General features: G+C 46.2%; 1 protein-coding gene across 1 annotated transcript in view; it reads left to right on the top strand.

The window, feature by feature from the left end:
- The window catches only part of GAS6 (growth arrest specific 6), a 67,873-nt gene that overhangs the window by 39,819 nt on the left and 13,202 nt on the right, over positions 1-14,852 (top strand). Inside the window, exons 8-9 of the mRNA XM_004704315.2 lie at positions 1,227-1,345; positions 2,172-2,361. Of these exons, the coding sequence (XP_004704372.2) occupies positions 1,227-1,345; positions 2,172-2,361 (309 nt within the window). The remainder of the gene's footprint in view (positions 1-1,226; positions 1,346-2,171; positions 2,362-14,852) is intronic.

Here is a 14,852-nt window from a genome sequence, read left to right as displayed (position 1 = left end):
ACACACATACTAATGCACATTTTCTCCTGAATTAGTCACACTTACCCAGGAAGCAAGCTAGACCATCTTTCTGTAACACATGTATGTCATTAGACCCTGCACGTTCATACCTCCATCGGAGAACATTCCCAGCTAGTAGTTTTCCTGTTCACTGGAGGCCCTGGTAGAGGCTAAGGAACTCTGAGAAGTTGCTTATAGTGAATGTTATATGAATGACAAAATGTTCTTCCAGAAGAAAGAGCCCTCCTTGGGTAGGTACACAATGCTGCAGATGGTGGCACGTGGCTACAGGGGTCTCTGGAACCTGTGCCTGAGGAGGTGTTGTCTGGCTTACAGTGGGGTTTCTCAGTATTGACTTTATACAGGGTGGAGAGCATCTGCCTTCTCCTGTGGCCTCATTAGGCTGCATGAGGCCTTCAGAGCCCCTGTGCTCTGCCTGTGGCCCCCTCACACCACCCTTCTCTTGGGGGGAATTGTGGGGAACTAACTATGTTTGAGGAACATCGAGGTGAGCAGGTTTCTAGCTCTCAGCCCTGGCCCTGGCTAACCATGTGATCCTGGAGAGATTAGTTCTTCCTCTCGGGTCCCTCCTCAGGTGCCTTCCCGGTGGTCAGCTCTGACCTTCTGTTCTACGGCAAGAGAGGAAAAGCTCTAACCACCACAGCTCGCTGACTAGACCTGGAGCAGAGCATATTCTAGAAATGAGTCTTCAAGGCATCCATATTTTACTTATTTTTTAATGATAGTTTCTAGTATCATTGCTTCTGAAACACTGTTCTCTGTATGGGTGAAATATTTCTTAATTTAAAAAGAAAGAGCATCAGAAGGGAAAGGAGTAAGGAAGGAGGGCAATGGAATCCAGCCTCCAGTCGCCAGTCAGATATCCTTAGGCTATGCAAATTATGCAAAAATGAGACCAAAGCCCTCTATATATGAGCCAGACCTTGACACCTGGAATCCCCGTAGCATATCGAGGTCCGGTTATAGCAATCATTTGGGGATTTCTAACTAACCCCAAGGCACTGAGTTCAGAGACTAATTTGTGTTGTGTGCGTGACGTGGCCCCAGCTTCTGATATCCTGGGAGGCGAACGATGATTAAGCTCTTGATACAAGCAGTCTCATGTGGTCCTGCGATGATGGTGGGTCCTTGGGGCTAAAGGAAGCAGCTAAAGGAAAGGGATGCTTCCTCCTCTCCCGATGCTCATAACTCCTGCTCTGTGACAGGACATTTTGCCATGCGTTCCTTTCAATATGGCCAGAAGTATGAAGTCTTTATATCTGGGACGGATGTTCAGTGGGACCCCCGTGATCAGGCTACGTTTCAAAAGACTGCAGCCCACCAGGTGAGAAGGGGATTTGTCTTAAACACACACCCACACAAACACAAAGATCCTTTCCGATAAAATAGCCAACACAGATGCCTTCATCGTCACACCAAACCCATTGCTATAAGGTTGGTTTCCACTCACCTTGACCCATGTGACAGAGTAGAACTGCCCGTAGGGTTTCCGTGATTGTTATTTTGGAAACAAGTTGCCAGGCCTTTCTTCCTTGGCAATTGTGGGTGGGTTGGATCTACCAAGGTCTAGGTCAGTCATCAAGTGTAAACTGTTTGCACTCCCCTGGGACCTCACCATACCCAAACCCACTGCCAGCAACCCAATTCCCTCTCACAGCAGCCCTCTATATGCGCTCTGAGGCTGTCTTCCGGGTGGGAGCGGAGCGCCTCGTAGACGGTGGGACGCTGGAACTTGTGCTTGAGGAGAACTGTGGTCTTGTTTCCAGTGGAGCCCAGAATGGTCCCGGACCATCTCTTGGTCTCAACATGAATTTCAACCGTGGTAAAGGTTTAAATAAATGCTAGGTCTCTGAGTTCACCAAAAGGCCCCACCAACCAACTGCCCACCATGCCTAGACTGCCGCCACCACCCCCCTTTGGGCAGGAGATGTGTTTTGGACAGTGCTGGAAAGGAAGGACGAGGGGCACTGCTAGGGCGGGACGTTGGGTGGTGTTTGTCCACGAACTTATCCATCGTGTGCCCATGTGACCCCATAGGCTGCTTAGCTGCTGCTTTCTCTGACACCAGATTTTAAGCTAACCGGTAGGGCCAGAAGCTGTGAGTCATTCTGACCAAACTCTAATTTGTTTCTTGGCACCCTCGTGGTCAGACTTGTGGCTGAGTTCGAGTTTAGAACCTTTGACCCTGAAGGTGTCCTTTTCTTTGCCGGAGGCCATCAAGACAGCACCTGGATCGTCCTCGCCCTGTGGGCTGGCCGGTTGGAGCTGCAGCTCAGCTACAACGGGATCGGCCGCGTCACCAGCAGTGGGCCCATCATCAACCACGGCATGTGGCAAACGGTGAGTGTGGCTGCCAGCTTCCCTCTCCTTTCCCAACCTGAGGACCTCAGCATTCCCTGGGGCTCTCTGGCATGCACCCCCCACTGAGTGCCACTCAGCCCAGCACAGTAATCCTGCCAACAGGAAGCACCCTGGCTGTGTGCAGCTCCAGCTCTGGTGGGGCTCTGCCTATGTCTCAAAGGGCTTCTCCTCCTCATTCCCCCAGAGTCTAACATGAGAACAGAGAGTCTCAGAGCAGAGATTCATCGCTAGAGCTGGGGCTCTCAAATAGGGTGATTTTTGCTGCCAGGGGCATCTAGCAATGTCTGGAGATAAGGTTGCCAGTTACAATTTGGGCATGGGGGTGGGGTAGTGCAGCTGTCATCTAGTGCAGGGGTGGGGAACATCTGGCTCAGGTTGAATGAGGCCCAAATATTCCAGACCAGCGAGCACCACAGGCCTCCCCAAAGAGAATCACAGTTCTAGCCATCACATTAGACTCATGGCCATTGAGTCCAGTTTCGACTCTTAGCCACCCTAGACGACAACCCTGTGGGTTTCGGAGGCTGTACCTCTTTCTGGGAGTAGAAAGCCTCATGTGTATCCCGTGGAGCAGCTGTTGCCCTTGAACTGCAGACCTTGCGGTTAGCAGCCCAATGCGTAATCCACTACGTCACCAGGGTCCCCGCCATCGCATAAAGGCTGAGTTAATTAAATGTTAGACCAGTCAGGCCGATGAATGATATTAAAAATATACAAATGGCCCTTGGCAGAATAAGGGCTATGCATCCCAGATCCACCGGGTAGAGGGCAGAGGACAGAGATGCTGGTGAACATCCTACAAGGTGCATAGTGGCTCTCCTCAGCCAGTGATCCCAGGACCAAATGATCACTAGATGGGAGGTTGAGAAACCCGGGTCTGGAGGTTCAGGGGCTTCCTGCTCCTCATCCCCAGGTGGGTTATTGGCCCACTTCTGGAGCCTGTTAATTTCCAAATGGGTGTCCCCCTCATCTAGATGAAAAAGCCAGCTCTTAGGGGCCAAGGGGAGCTCCTCCTGGGGCGTGACCCTCTAGAGTTTTCTGGCCGTACAGAGTCAAGACCTTTGAGGTGGGCATGCAGGTGAGCTCTGGATTAAGCACATGCCAACAGGTTTTTGTTTTAGGGAGACCTGTTCTGCTAACAGGGAGACAGACGGGGCTTTCTACTCTCATGAAGAGTAACAGTCTCAGAAACCCATAGGGGCAGTTCTGCCCTGTCCTTCAGGGTCGCTGTGGGTCTGCATTGACTCACTGGTAGTGAGTTTCGTTGGTTTTGTTGTCTTCCTGCAAACTGTTGACTTTTAGGAATATGGCCTGACCTGCCTCACATCCAAGCTCGTGGAATACATTGGGCTGTAATCTAACGGGCTCTCGCTGTTGAGGCAAAAATGCCATGCTCACTTGAAAGGGGGCTTTCAGAAAAAGAACTTGGTGGAAAAGCATGCTTCAGTCCCTGAGAATGGCAGATAAAATGGAAAACTTCCCCCCGGCCTCCGTGAATGAAAACGTTGTAGACGTGTGCTAGTGTTTCCATCCTGCCCAGTAATGTCTAGTTCTTTCCCTAACCTCTTAAAGTAGCAAGTAGCTCCTGAGTGGCAGGAGGGGTGCTGCCAGCTTAGCTACAGATTAAAACAAAACAAAACCATGTATAAGGCGCTGGTCAAGATTGACGAGTGCGATCTGCAGATAGGAACTTGGTGCTCTCCAGCCTTCCGGAGACTCAGGCCCTTGCCCTCCGTGTGGGGGCTACAGAGCCGGGTGGCTCGAGATGAGATCGCTGTGTGGAAAACATGACCTGATCCATCTGATACAGTGCGCCCGAGGGGGGGGGGGGGCATGACCGACAGTTACCCCCGCACCCTGGGGGAGCGTGTGGCAGGTCCCCAGGGGCATGCCCTTCAGGAGGAGGGTCATATTAATGGAGTCTTTTCTCTCCAACCTATAGCTTCTCTCTAGTCCCCCACATACACACACGGTCTTTCTTGACCCTTCGGACTGTCCCCAACACACACACTTCAGAATAGATAGATAATTTCCACCTACACCTGAAAGGAAGCCCTGGCAATGGTGTGCTTATGCGTTGGGCTGCGATCCCCATGGTCGGCAGTTTGAAGCCAACAGTTGTTTGGAGAGAGAAAGACTGGGCTTTCGACTCCTGTGAACAGTGACAGCCTCTGAAACCCACAGGGGCTCGCTGTGAGTCAGCGTTGATTCCAGGGGAGTGAGCCTGGTTTGGAAACCCGAAATGGAGCCCTGGCGCGTACTGGTGACACGGTGGGCTGTGATGCGCAGGGTCAGCAGTTTGAAACCACCAGCTGCTCTGTAAAAGAAAGACTGGGCTCTCTACTCCACTAAACACTCACAATCTTGGAAACTCACTCACAGTGTGCTAGAGGGTCAGTGTGCATCAGCATCCACTCGATGGCCGTGAGCTTTTGACCGAGAGAAGCCGGAAAGGAAATTGGTATACTTCTCAGGGATCGGTGCTCTTGAAAGACAACAGTGAGAGTAAAATGGGACTGTGTGTCTGGCAGGTGGGGCAGGACTCTGTGAACTAGAGGCTCCCCTGGGAGTGGGAGAAGCGCTGTCTGCCCTCACAGGATTGTTGGTGTTAACTGGCCTCGTGGTGACCACGTGCACACTGTTCCTGTGCCGGCTTCCTGAGTTTTAGCGTGTTCTTTGAGCCCATTGTTTCAGCCACTGTGTGTTGGGTAGCCTCCAGCCAAGGCACCATCTTCCATCATGGTCGTATTGAATCCCTTTTGTGATCTCTAAGGCTTTCATTTGCTAGTTTTCAGAAGTTGGTCACCAAGACTTTCTTCCTAGTCTCTCTTGGTTGGGTGACCTTGGTTGGGTGACCCTGCTGGGATTTGAAATGGCAACGACAGAGTTTCCAGCATCACAGCAATAAGCAAGGCACCAGAAGTAGGACAAGCTGACAGTTGTCTGGCAGATAGGTGGGTAGATGGGTGATCATCGACCAGGTCAGGGAAAATCCCGGTCTTCCCTCAAATATCCGCACAGTGAGCCACCTCAGGCTCCTGTCCTGCGTGTCCCAAGAAGAAACCACTCTGAGCTGGCCTCTTCATTTGCAGAATGACAGAGTTAGAAAGGTCAAGGATGGCAACTTCATGTGACATAACGCTGTCACTCTCTCCCCCTGGACCGTGGCAGATATCCTGCTAAGTGATCCTGCGTATCTCTTCCTGCTGGGCAGAAAATGGAAACATTTTACCATCCCTAGACCAGATAATCTCCCAGGTCTTTGGCAGCACTGATCCTGCCGTGTAGAAATGAGCCTTCTCAGGGCAGATTGCCATCCGCGCCTGCCCGGCGCACACCTCCGGGGGGAAATCAGGGATGGCCCCTGGAGGGAAAAGGCATTTGAAGTGGGGACCGGGAAGATGGGATGCTGGACTAGAGTACAGAAATGGCTTCTCTGGAAAGTGTCAGAAAAGGACAGCACAGGAACTGTGGGGAACTGGGGAGAAAGATAGCTTCCGCCTAGTTGTGGAGGCCTCTGGGAGCCCCGTGAGGAGGCATCCTGAATGTCACAGAGGGTTGGAGGCCATACAACCGTGACTGGGGCTTGCCAGCCTTTGAATGGACTGCAGCCAGGCCCTGAGTCAGCGTCATCGCCATAAAAACATATGAAACGGAATGATGGTGATCCCAGATGCTAATACCCACCAGCACCTGGCAGATGCAAATGAAACAGCCTGTGAAGGAAAGATAGTATAATCTCAGGCCTTAAGTTATGTTCACACAGCGTTATTACAGTATGAGAGACAATTAGGCGCAGACAGGATGCCAGAGAGGAGAATGTGCCAAAATGCCAGAGCCTTGAAATGCAGCCTGTGGCAGTTATGTCATCCCCTGTCAACTTGACCGAGGGGGTGGGGTCTAACCTGTCCATCAGGTCATAGCCAATCATGCCTCTGTGTGGGCAGAGCCTTCTGAGGATTCTGGGAACTCCCGTCTTCCTCCCTGGAAGCAGGGCACACACTCTCTCTGCTGGACATTCCTGTTGACTCGCCACGTGGCGCCACGCTGATGGCAGCCAGAGCCCTGGAACTAGAGGAGCCACATAGAGACCCGTGCCAGGGCTGAGATGCATCCATAAGACTTTTCGCCCACTGGCCTGTGGTATTCCTGCTTCCAGGAATATGGCATGTGCTGTGTGAGTCTGTAGAAGAATTATTGGACTAGTATCGGACATAGGAGCTAATATCAAACTTATGAACTTGATCTGAACTGAGCCAGGATGTTTTCTTAATATATAATTACTCTTGGATATGAAACTCTCTCTTATACTCATATGAGTTTCTCTGGATTACTCAACTCAACCCAGACTAACACACAGCTTCTGAGGCTCCAGATAACTGGAATCTTTGTACACAGACGAGTAAAACAAACATACATGCTGTGTGCAAGGAGAAAGGGCCTCCCCTGGGAGATTTTCACAAGGCACTGTTAATTATTAAAAGTGAAAAGGCAGATTCTTTTCCAACAAACCAGCGAGCATTTCTGTAAGTGAAAAATTAAAGAGAAGCAAGCAAACAAAACCCTGAAATGAAGAACACAGTACACAAACGTATGGACGGATGTGAGCGTGTGCATCACCGATGAGAGGGTTGGAAGAAGCTCTCTGGAATAAAGTGTGGTGTGGCCTAAGGAGGGAAGCACAGAAAAGCAGGTAAGCCACAATGCCACGCAGGGGACGGGGCAAGAGGTGGGAATTGGAGCCCCAGCAACAGATCGAGGCCACACGAATCTTCAAGGCATAGTGACGGAGAGTTTTCCAACAGGGTCAAAGACTAGAGTCAGTAGACCCTGATGAATTAGCTAGATGATTGTCAAGATAAATTTAAGTCCATATTTAACTCAACAGAGAGCTAAGGACCAAAAAACAAACAAAAAGTTAATATAAGACTCAATAGACCAGAGGTACTGATGGTTGTACAACTTTGTGAATACAGTGAACCCTCGTTTATCGCGGTTAATCGGTTCTAGACCCTACCGTGATAAATGAAATTCCGTGAAGTAGGATTCCTTATTTGTAAATCAAATATTTTCGTAGTTAGAGCATAGAGGACATGAAAAAACACCCTTTAGTCACCATTACACTCGTATTACCCAATTTATCAAACGAAAAAGGGAAAATACAGTAAAACATTTTGGACGTTACAATTATCATTTATTATTTATTATATTATTTATGGCATCAAGCGGGTACAGTATGAGCCAATCAGTGGCAGTAATGACAGAGCATGCGCTGTTACGCAAAAACCGTGATAGAGTGAAGCCGCGGAAGTCGAAGCGCGAAGTGGCGAGGGTTCACTGTATACTAAAATTACATGACTTGGACACTTGAAAAATAAAACAAATAAATGACTCCCCTCCACCCCACCTCCAGTATTGACTTGCCCTGGCATTTACAGAAGGACCCAGGACGGCCAGCACCGGAACATCAGGGGTGTCTAGGGGACCAGGAGGGATTTTCCACACCGCTCAGTAGAAGAGAACAAGACCGCATGGGTGGATATGAGACTCACTTTGGCTTTAAAGCCCAGTGTTTCATAGTAATTCAATATGTCTTGTAATAATCCATCAGTGTAACTTCTGTGGTTGCAGTAAGGGACATGCCCAGTTACAAGGTTGTAATACACTCAAAACGGTGGCTTCCATGAGTATTTACAGCTTATTCATTCTCCTCTCTGTGTAGGTACAGTTCATCAATCACGCATCTTGTTTGTTTGTTTTAATCATAAGCATTGTCTCCTGGTAACATAGCCGACTTCACCACTGTCAAGGTCCCAGGAAAACAATGGGGAGAAGGTCATAAAGTAAAGGTCATGTCCATTAGAGCAAGAACAAGTTTTGGTTCATTCTTTTATTTTTAAGCCTTTGCTCACATACATTCAGCAAAAATAACTTTTAAGAATGACAGTAACGTGAAAACTGAGCAAGTTTTCAAACTTGCTCAGGAGTCAAACACTAAAGGGAAAAAAATTTTAAAAGACTTATTTAATTAGAAGGAGTTTCAGCTGAGAAAAAAGACAGAAATGAATGAAAATGTTAAATGTGTACCTATATATGAACACTGATAGTTTGTAGCTATAATACTATGGGAAATGGATTTAAAACATATAGCCAAACCCAAACCAAACTCCCTGCCATCGAGTCAATGCTGACTCAGATCGACCTAATAAGACAAGGGAGCAGTGCCCTGTGGGTTCCAAATGGTAATGCGCCACTGGGGTGGAAAGGCTCATCTCTCCCCCAAGGTAGCTTCAAACTGCTGTCAGCAGCCCAGCTCATACCCACGGTGTCCCCATGGCTCCTCACATGTAGAACCATTGCCTATGAATCAGACCCAAACACACTCCCTCCCATCGAGTCCACGCTGACTCATGGGACCCTCCCGTGCACTCCCAAGACTAACTGTTAACGGGAAGAGAAAACCCAGTCTTTCTCCCTCCCTCGGAGCTGCCGGTGGTTTTGAACTGTGGACCGTATGGATCGCAACCCAGGCATAACCACTATACTGCCTACACATCATGAAGATATTAAATTTCTTTAATGTTTTAAGGTCCTTACATCATCCCAGATGAGGATAAAATTATCTATTCGATTAGACATGTTATCATTTCTAGAGTAGCCACTAAAAAATAGGGAAATGATTGTAAAATTCCCAAACCTACAGAGGATAAAAATTCAAAAGTGACTCGTGTCTTCCATAAAAAGGAGCCCCAAACAAGTGGAATAAAACCTTAGAAGTTTAAAAAGGTAGATTAAAACTCAGATACATCACATAGGTACATTAAATGCAATAGAATGGGTGATCTACTGAAAGACAAAAATTGTCAGATCACATTAAAAAGGAAAGCCTACGTTGTTTGCAAGAGACTCGTGTGGAATACAAGGGCAGGGAAAAGACACAGTGAACAGGCAGATTTACGGTGCACACAGTGATGTGTGCAGGCCATCACATTGGACAGCAGAGACCCCGTGGGTGAGAGCATTGTGAGAGACACAGGGTCACTTGGTACTTCACGAGCATCCCATTCACAAGGAAGATGTAACAATTCTGCATGTGTGTGCCTACTGACAAGGCTTCCGATGCCTTTAAGCTAGTCTTGACAGAGCTTAGAAGAGAAAGGAACACTGGGGAGCAGTGGTCAGACTCTCAGCTCGTAACCGGAAGGTCAGCGGTTTGAACCCACCTGGAAGAGAAAGACGGGGTCTGCTCCCATTGAAATCACAGAACAGGAGGCCCTAAGGGGCAGCTCTACTCTGTTATTCCGGTTCATTGTAAGTCAGGGTCAACTCAGTGGCCAAAACTACAACCCCAAGAAATCCGTAATCTTTGTGAGGTGTGTCCATCCACCTGGAGAGAGTAGAGGGCCGTAGGAAATTAGTAATGAAGGGAATATATGAACAACCCAACTAACAAAGCTGAACAAACTGGGTTTATAAAATAATAATACAGAATTATTTCAGAATATAAATTCTTCTAAAAATGCACACAATATGTTTACAAGTTGGCTACAGTATACTGTCTATAAGGTAAGTCTCAATAATTCAAATACATTGGAATTATACAGAAGAAGAATGAGAGGACTTTATAAAGTTCATGGAAAAAATCCTTTTTTTTTATCCATTATCTTTTAATTCCATTTTTTTCCACTAAGTTTTTGAGGCTCTGTCATATTCTGACCCAAATGAAATTAAGCTAGAAACCAACCACAAGGAAGTAGAAACCCCGACATGCTTGGCAGCTAAAAGAGACATTTCCAGGTAACCCATGTATGTTATCCAGGGTTCTCTAGAGAAACAAAACCAGAACATGTATGATTTTATATATATGTGAGAGGATAGCTTTTTACAGCCAGAAAGACTATAACAGCTAATTAGTCCCTACACGAGTACAGAGGGCTCAGTTCAACTCACTTCCCAGGAACAGTTAATATACTGGAAATCCTTTAACTCTCGTGGGATGCCAGGTCCAAGGTCTAGGAAGCAGACAGTGGAGTCCTCCCATGAGCAAGGCAGGCAGTCTGCCCGCAGGCAGCAAACAGCAGTTTGGGTCAGCAACATCAGTAGCTCTGGAGCTTAGCGAAGCAGGCCCCAATGGGATATCAAACGCAAGCAATGCAAGGTACCAAGCTCCATAAGCCTCAAGATCAAGTGATATGCCCACCAGCAGCGTGGGAAGCAGTTCTCAAAGGAGCCTCAAGCTCTAGTGACATGATCCACGGGTTGGCTTGGCCCACAGGTATTGTAGCTCACAGGTTGAGACCGAGAACTAGCTACAGCAGCAGCCCACCGGACCAGTCACCAAAGAGCAAGAGAGATGGGGGTGGGCCTTGCTGAGCCATTTATCTCTTTGCCCTCCAATCAAACGTGTTCTTATTGGCCAGGTTGGCACAATAAACCTGTCACACCAGAACTCAAAGAAAGAATCACAATGGGAATAAGAAAATAGTGGAATGAAGTAATAATGAAGCACTGCCAGGGAAAGCGTCTAAGAGGCATCTACATCTGGGCTTACAGGGAGCTGTGAAACCTGGGACCCGTGTAAAGACTTGGTAGAAAAGGAAAATTCAAATATTTCCACTGAAATTAGTGTTTAAAAAGTGGCAAGACGGCACTCTCAAATGCGGAAAACTTGAGACCCAAAGAATAAGGTGGCATAGTGTTTATGCCTTGGGCTGCTAACCACAGGGTCAGCAGTTCGAACCCACCAGCTGTTCCATGGGAGAAAGATGAGGCTTTCTAATCCCGTAAACAGTTACAGTCTCAAAACGCACAGGGGCAGGGGCAGCTCTACCCTGTTCTATAGGGTCGCTATGGACACCGAGTCAATTCCAACTTCCGTTTCATTGAAAAAGGAATGAACTAAAAGCACCTACCTCAAGAAGTTAGAAACAGAGGAGAGGTTGAGGGGAGATAACAAAGACATAAATGGAGTTGAAAGCAAACACTTGGTATTAGCAGAGAGAAGACCCAAACCCCAGAACAGGTACTTTTGAAAAGCCTCGAGTGGAGCCGATTAGGAAAAGGAGTGCGAATGAAGGAAGTATCAGGATCGCCATGATATCACACCCTGTCTTCTGGAAATTAAGAATGTGAGAGGATCTGATGGACAACTTTCTAGGAATTTTAAATTTTAGATGAACTGGAAAAAAAGTGCTAGACAAAACTGACATAAGAATAGAACATCTGGATATTATTGTAATCTTTTAAAGAGTAATTAAAAGTTTTCCACAAAGAAAACTCTGAGCCCATAATTCCCCATCAAGTAGTTCTTTCAGATATTTAAGGGAAAAAGTAAACCAAACATAGATGCACACTTCTAGAAAATAGAGAAGTGCATATGTTCTCCAGTATATTTATTGAGATTGGCATAATTTTAAACCTCATGAGGACAATTATCCCTAGAACGCCTGAATTTTTAATTTCAGGGGAAAAAATTTATTTTCTTTACTTTCATAGTTATCAATATATATTAGCATATACATTTAATTAAATTTTATGAAAACGTCACGCTTGGCATTTTAGAGTTAAGACAATGGAAAAATGGCAAGCCAAATAAGCATAGATGTGAAATTCCTTTAAAAATATCACCCCAATCCAACAATCTATGAAAAGAGCGATACAGTCTGATTAGCTGGGTAGCATCGGAAGAGCCTTGGTGCCACAGCTGGTGCACTGTGGACTGCTAACAGCAAAGTCGGCAGTTCAAATCCACCAGCTGCTCTGCTGGAGAAGCATGAGGCTTTCTACTTCTGTAAAGAGTTGCAGTCTTAGAAAGCCACCGGGGCGGTTCTACGCTGCCCTGTGCGGCTGCTCGAAGCCGGCATCGATGGCAGTGAACTTGCTTGGTTTGGAATTGGATTTATTCCCGGACTTTGTTATTATCGCAGTCTTAGCAACTGGTAACGCATATCCCGGCATCTTCAGTCGATCAATAAAAGGATCCAAATGGCTCGATTAAACGGGAAATCCGTGGTTCACTCTCACTCACATACTCACTGCCACCCAGTCCTTGCAGAGCCGTGGGGACCCTAGAGAAAGGGTGGGACTGCCCCTTGGGGGTCTCGGAGACCCTAACTCTTTAAGCAGCAGGTGTTTTCCCACTGCCAAGTTTGGGGCTAGCAATCCAACGCTTAACCACTGCGCCACCAGGGTCCCTTGTGGCTCACTAGATTCACAAAAAGCATTGGATTAAAATTTGACATGTGTTAGGAACAAAATCCCTAATAATAAGTAGACTAAATAGATACATTCTTTATCTGAATAATATCCATAGTCTGCTGAAAAATAGAGAAAATCTCCTATTTACCTCCAAAGCCCTACAACAGTGACAGGTGTGCGCCCTTTGTAATACGAGAAGTCTGAGTGCTATCCCACTTCATTCGTGTTGTGTTTGGAGACTTGCTAATGATGAAGGCACTGAAAAGAACAAAATAATTTTTGTTTCGTTTTTAACGCCGGTGATGTGATTGCGAGTACGTAGAAAATGAAAACCCTAACAGCAATAAAGTATTGGATTATTATGAGAAGTGATGGGTTATTAGAACTAATACCACAATACTATCAGAACTAAGGGAAAGTCAGCAAGATTGCTGAATGAAAGACCAAAATACAAAAGCAGGAGCATTACCAAACACTAGCAATCATGTTCTCAAAGTACCGTTTGTCCTCTCATCCAAAAATCATACTGCTAGGAATATATCTTATGAGAGATTTAAAGACTTCTAATCAGAGAACTGTAAAATATTTTCAGACGATCTGGAGAAATATAGACATAATCTATGTGCATGGATTGGCAGACTCAAATAATAAAGATTTTGACACTCTCCCAAAATAAGGCACGGAGTTCACACAGTTCCAGTCAGAACCCCTCTGTACCCGTGTACAGCATTACAGGAGGACTGTATCCTTTGTATGGAAATGTAGCAGGTCAGGAATTAACCATGATGTTCTTGAAAAAAGATGATTAGGGAGGGAGAATGTGTTCTACTGGACACCTGGGATTTATTTTATTTAAAAGCTGCAGGAATGAAAACTGTGGTATTAATGGAAGACTCAACAAATAGAGTAGAAGACAGAGCCCAGACGCAGAGCCGTGCATCTAGGGATAGTGGGTTAAGGGTGGAAGTGATACTGGGGCAGAAGGAAATATCTGTATTATTAATTAATGTGCAGGGATCATCAGATAACTACAGAGAAAATGCATTTGAATGTATGAAAATCTCTTTTCCACTTGTTTCTGCGATCTAAGAGAAAATACAGATTTAAATAGGATAGAAGATACTGCCCATAAAGGAAAATTATTAGATTTCATTACATTTAAAGTGTCTATTTACCAAACACACCTACACACACTGTAGAGTAGAAAAGTAAACACAGCAGAGAAGACATTTAGCAACACACAAAACAAGCAAGCGGCTCAAATCCCAAATATATGACAAACAACAAAGCATAAGAAATAGGCAATCCAATGGAAAACAGGTGGAATATTAAGGGCTGAGTTGGAGGGCAAATGACAGGTAGAAGCATTAAACAGGAACATCCAAAGGAATAAAATCCAAATGGCTAATAAATAGGAGGAGTTGCTCAACCACCTTAGTAACAAGGAGATGTAAATTGAACCAAATTACTAGTGTATGCCCCCAAGAACAGTGTGTTATTCTGGGTAGACTAGAGAAACAAATTCAGAGACTCTCCTGTGTATAAGAAAGAACTTTATATACAAGAGCAATTGACTATTGATAAAACATCCCAGCCCAGTCCAGATCAAGTCCATAAGTCCGATAGTAGCCCATATGTCCGATACCCATCTATAAATGCCTCTTCAGAATCACACAATACATGCAATGACGCCGAATGCAGGAAGATCACAGGCCAGTGGGTGGAAAGTCTTGTGGATCCAGTGGCAGTAGAGGCATCTCAGTACTGATGTGGGTCTCCACGTGGTTCCTTCAGCGCCACAGCTCTAGCATAGCTCCATGTGTCCTGTCAGCAATCATGTCTCACAGGGAATGAGCACGTGTCCCGCCTCCAAAAAGCTATTTATCTCCTTAGCGCCTCCAAATGAGGTCATCAAGTTGTGACCCAATGGACAGGCTAACCTCCACCCCTTCACTCTTAAGTCTCAAATTGACAGCAAATTATGTAACGACCACAAACAGCAAACATTCAAAAGCCTGCCAATACTAAGTGTTGGTGAGGTGTAGGTTTATTCCGGGAACTCTCATATTTCTGGGGAGAGTTTGAGTGGGCATAACTCCTTGGAAAACAGATTGTTATTATATAGTAAAGTTGAAGAAGACACATGTCCTCTGACCAAGCTCTGGTGGCACGGTATATCTCAAATCGGTAGATTACATGCTAACCACAGGTGGTTCAAACGTACCAGCGGACCCTCAGGAGGGAGACAGGTGAGGCTTGCTGCTCCCGTCTCA

This window comes from Echinops telfairi, unplaced genomic scaffold (genome assembly GCF_000313985.2).
Source record: "Echinops telfairi isolate 266 unplaced genomic scaffold, ASM31398v2 ScPeMD7_7467;HRSCAF=8505_1, whole genome shotgun sequence".
Taxonomy (NCBI): domain Eukaryota; kingdom Metazoa; phylum Chordata; class Mammalia; order Afrosoricida; family Tenrecidae; genus Echinops; species Echinops telfairi.
This window is presented reverse-complemented; position numbering and strand designations above follow the sequence as displayed.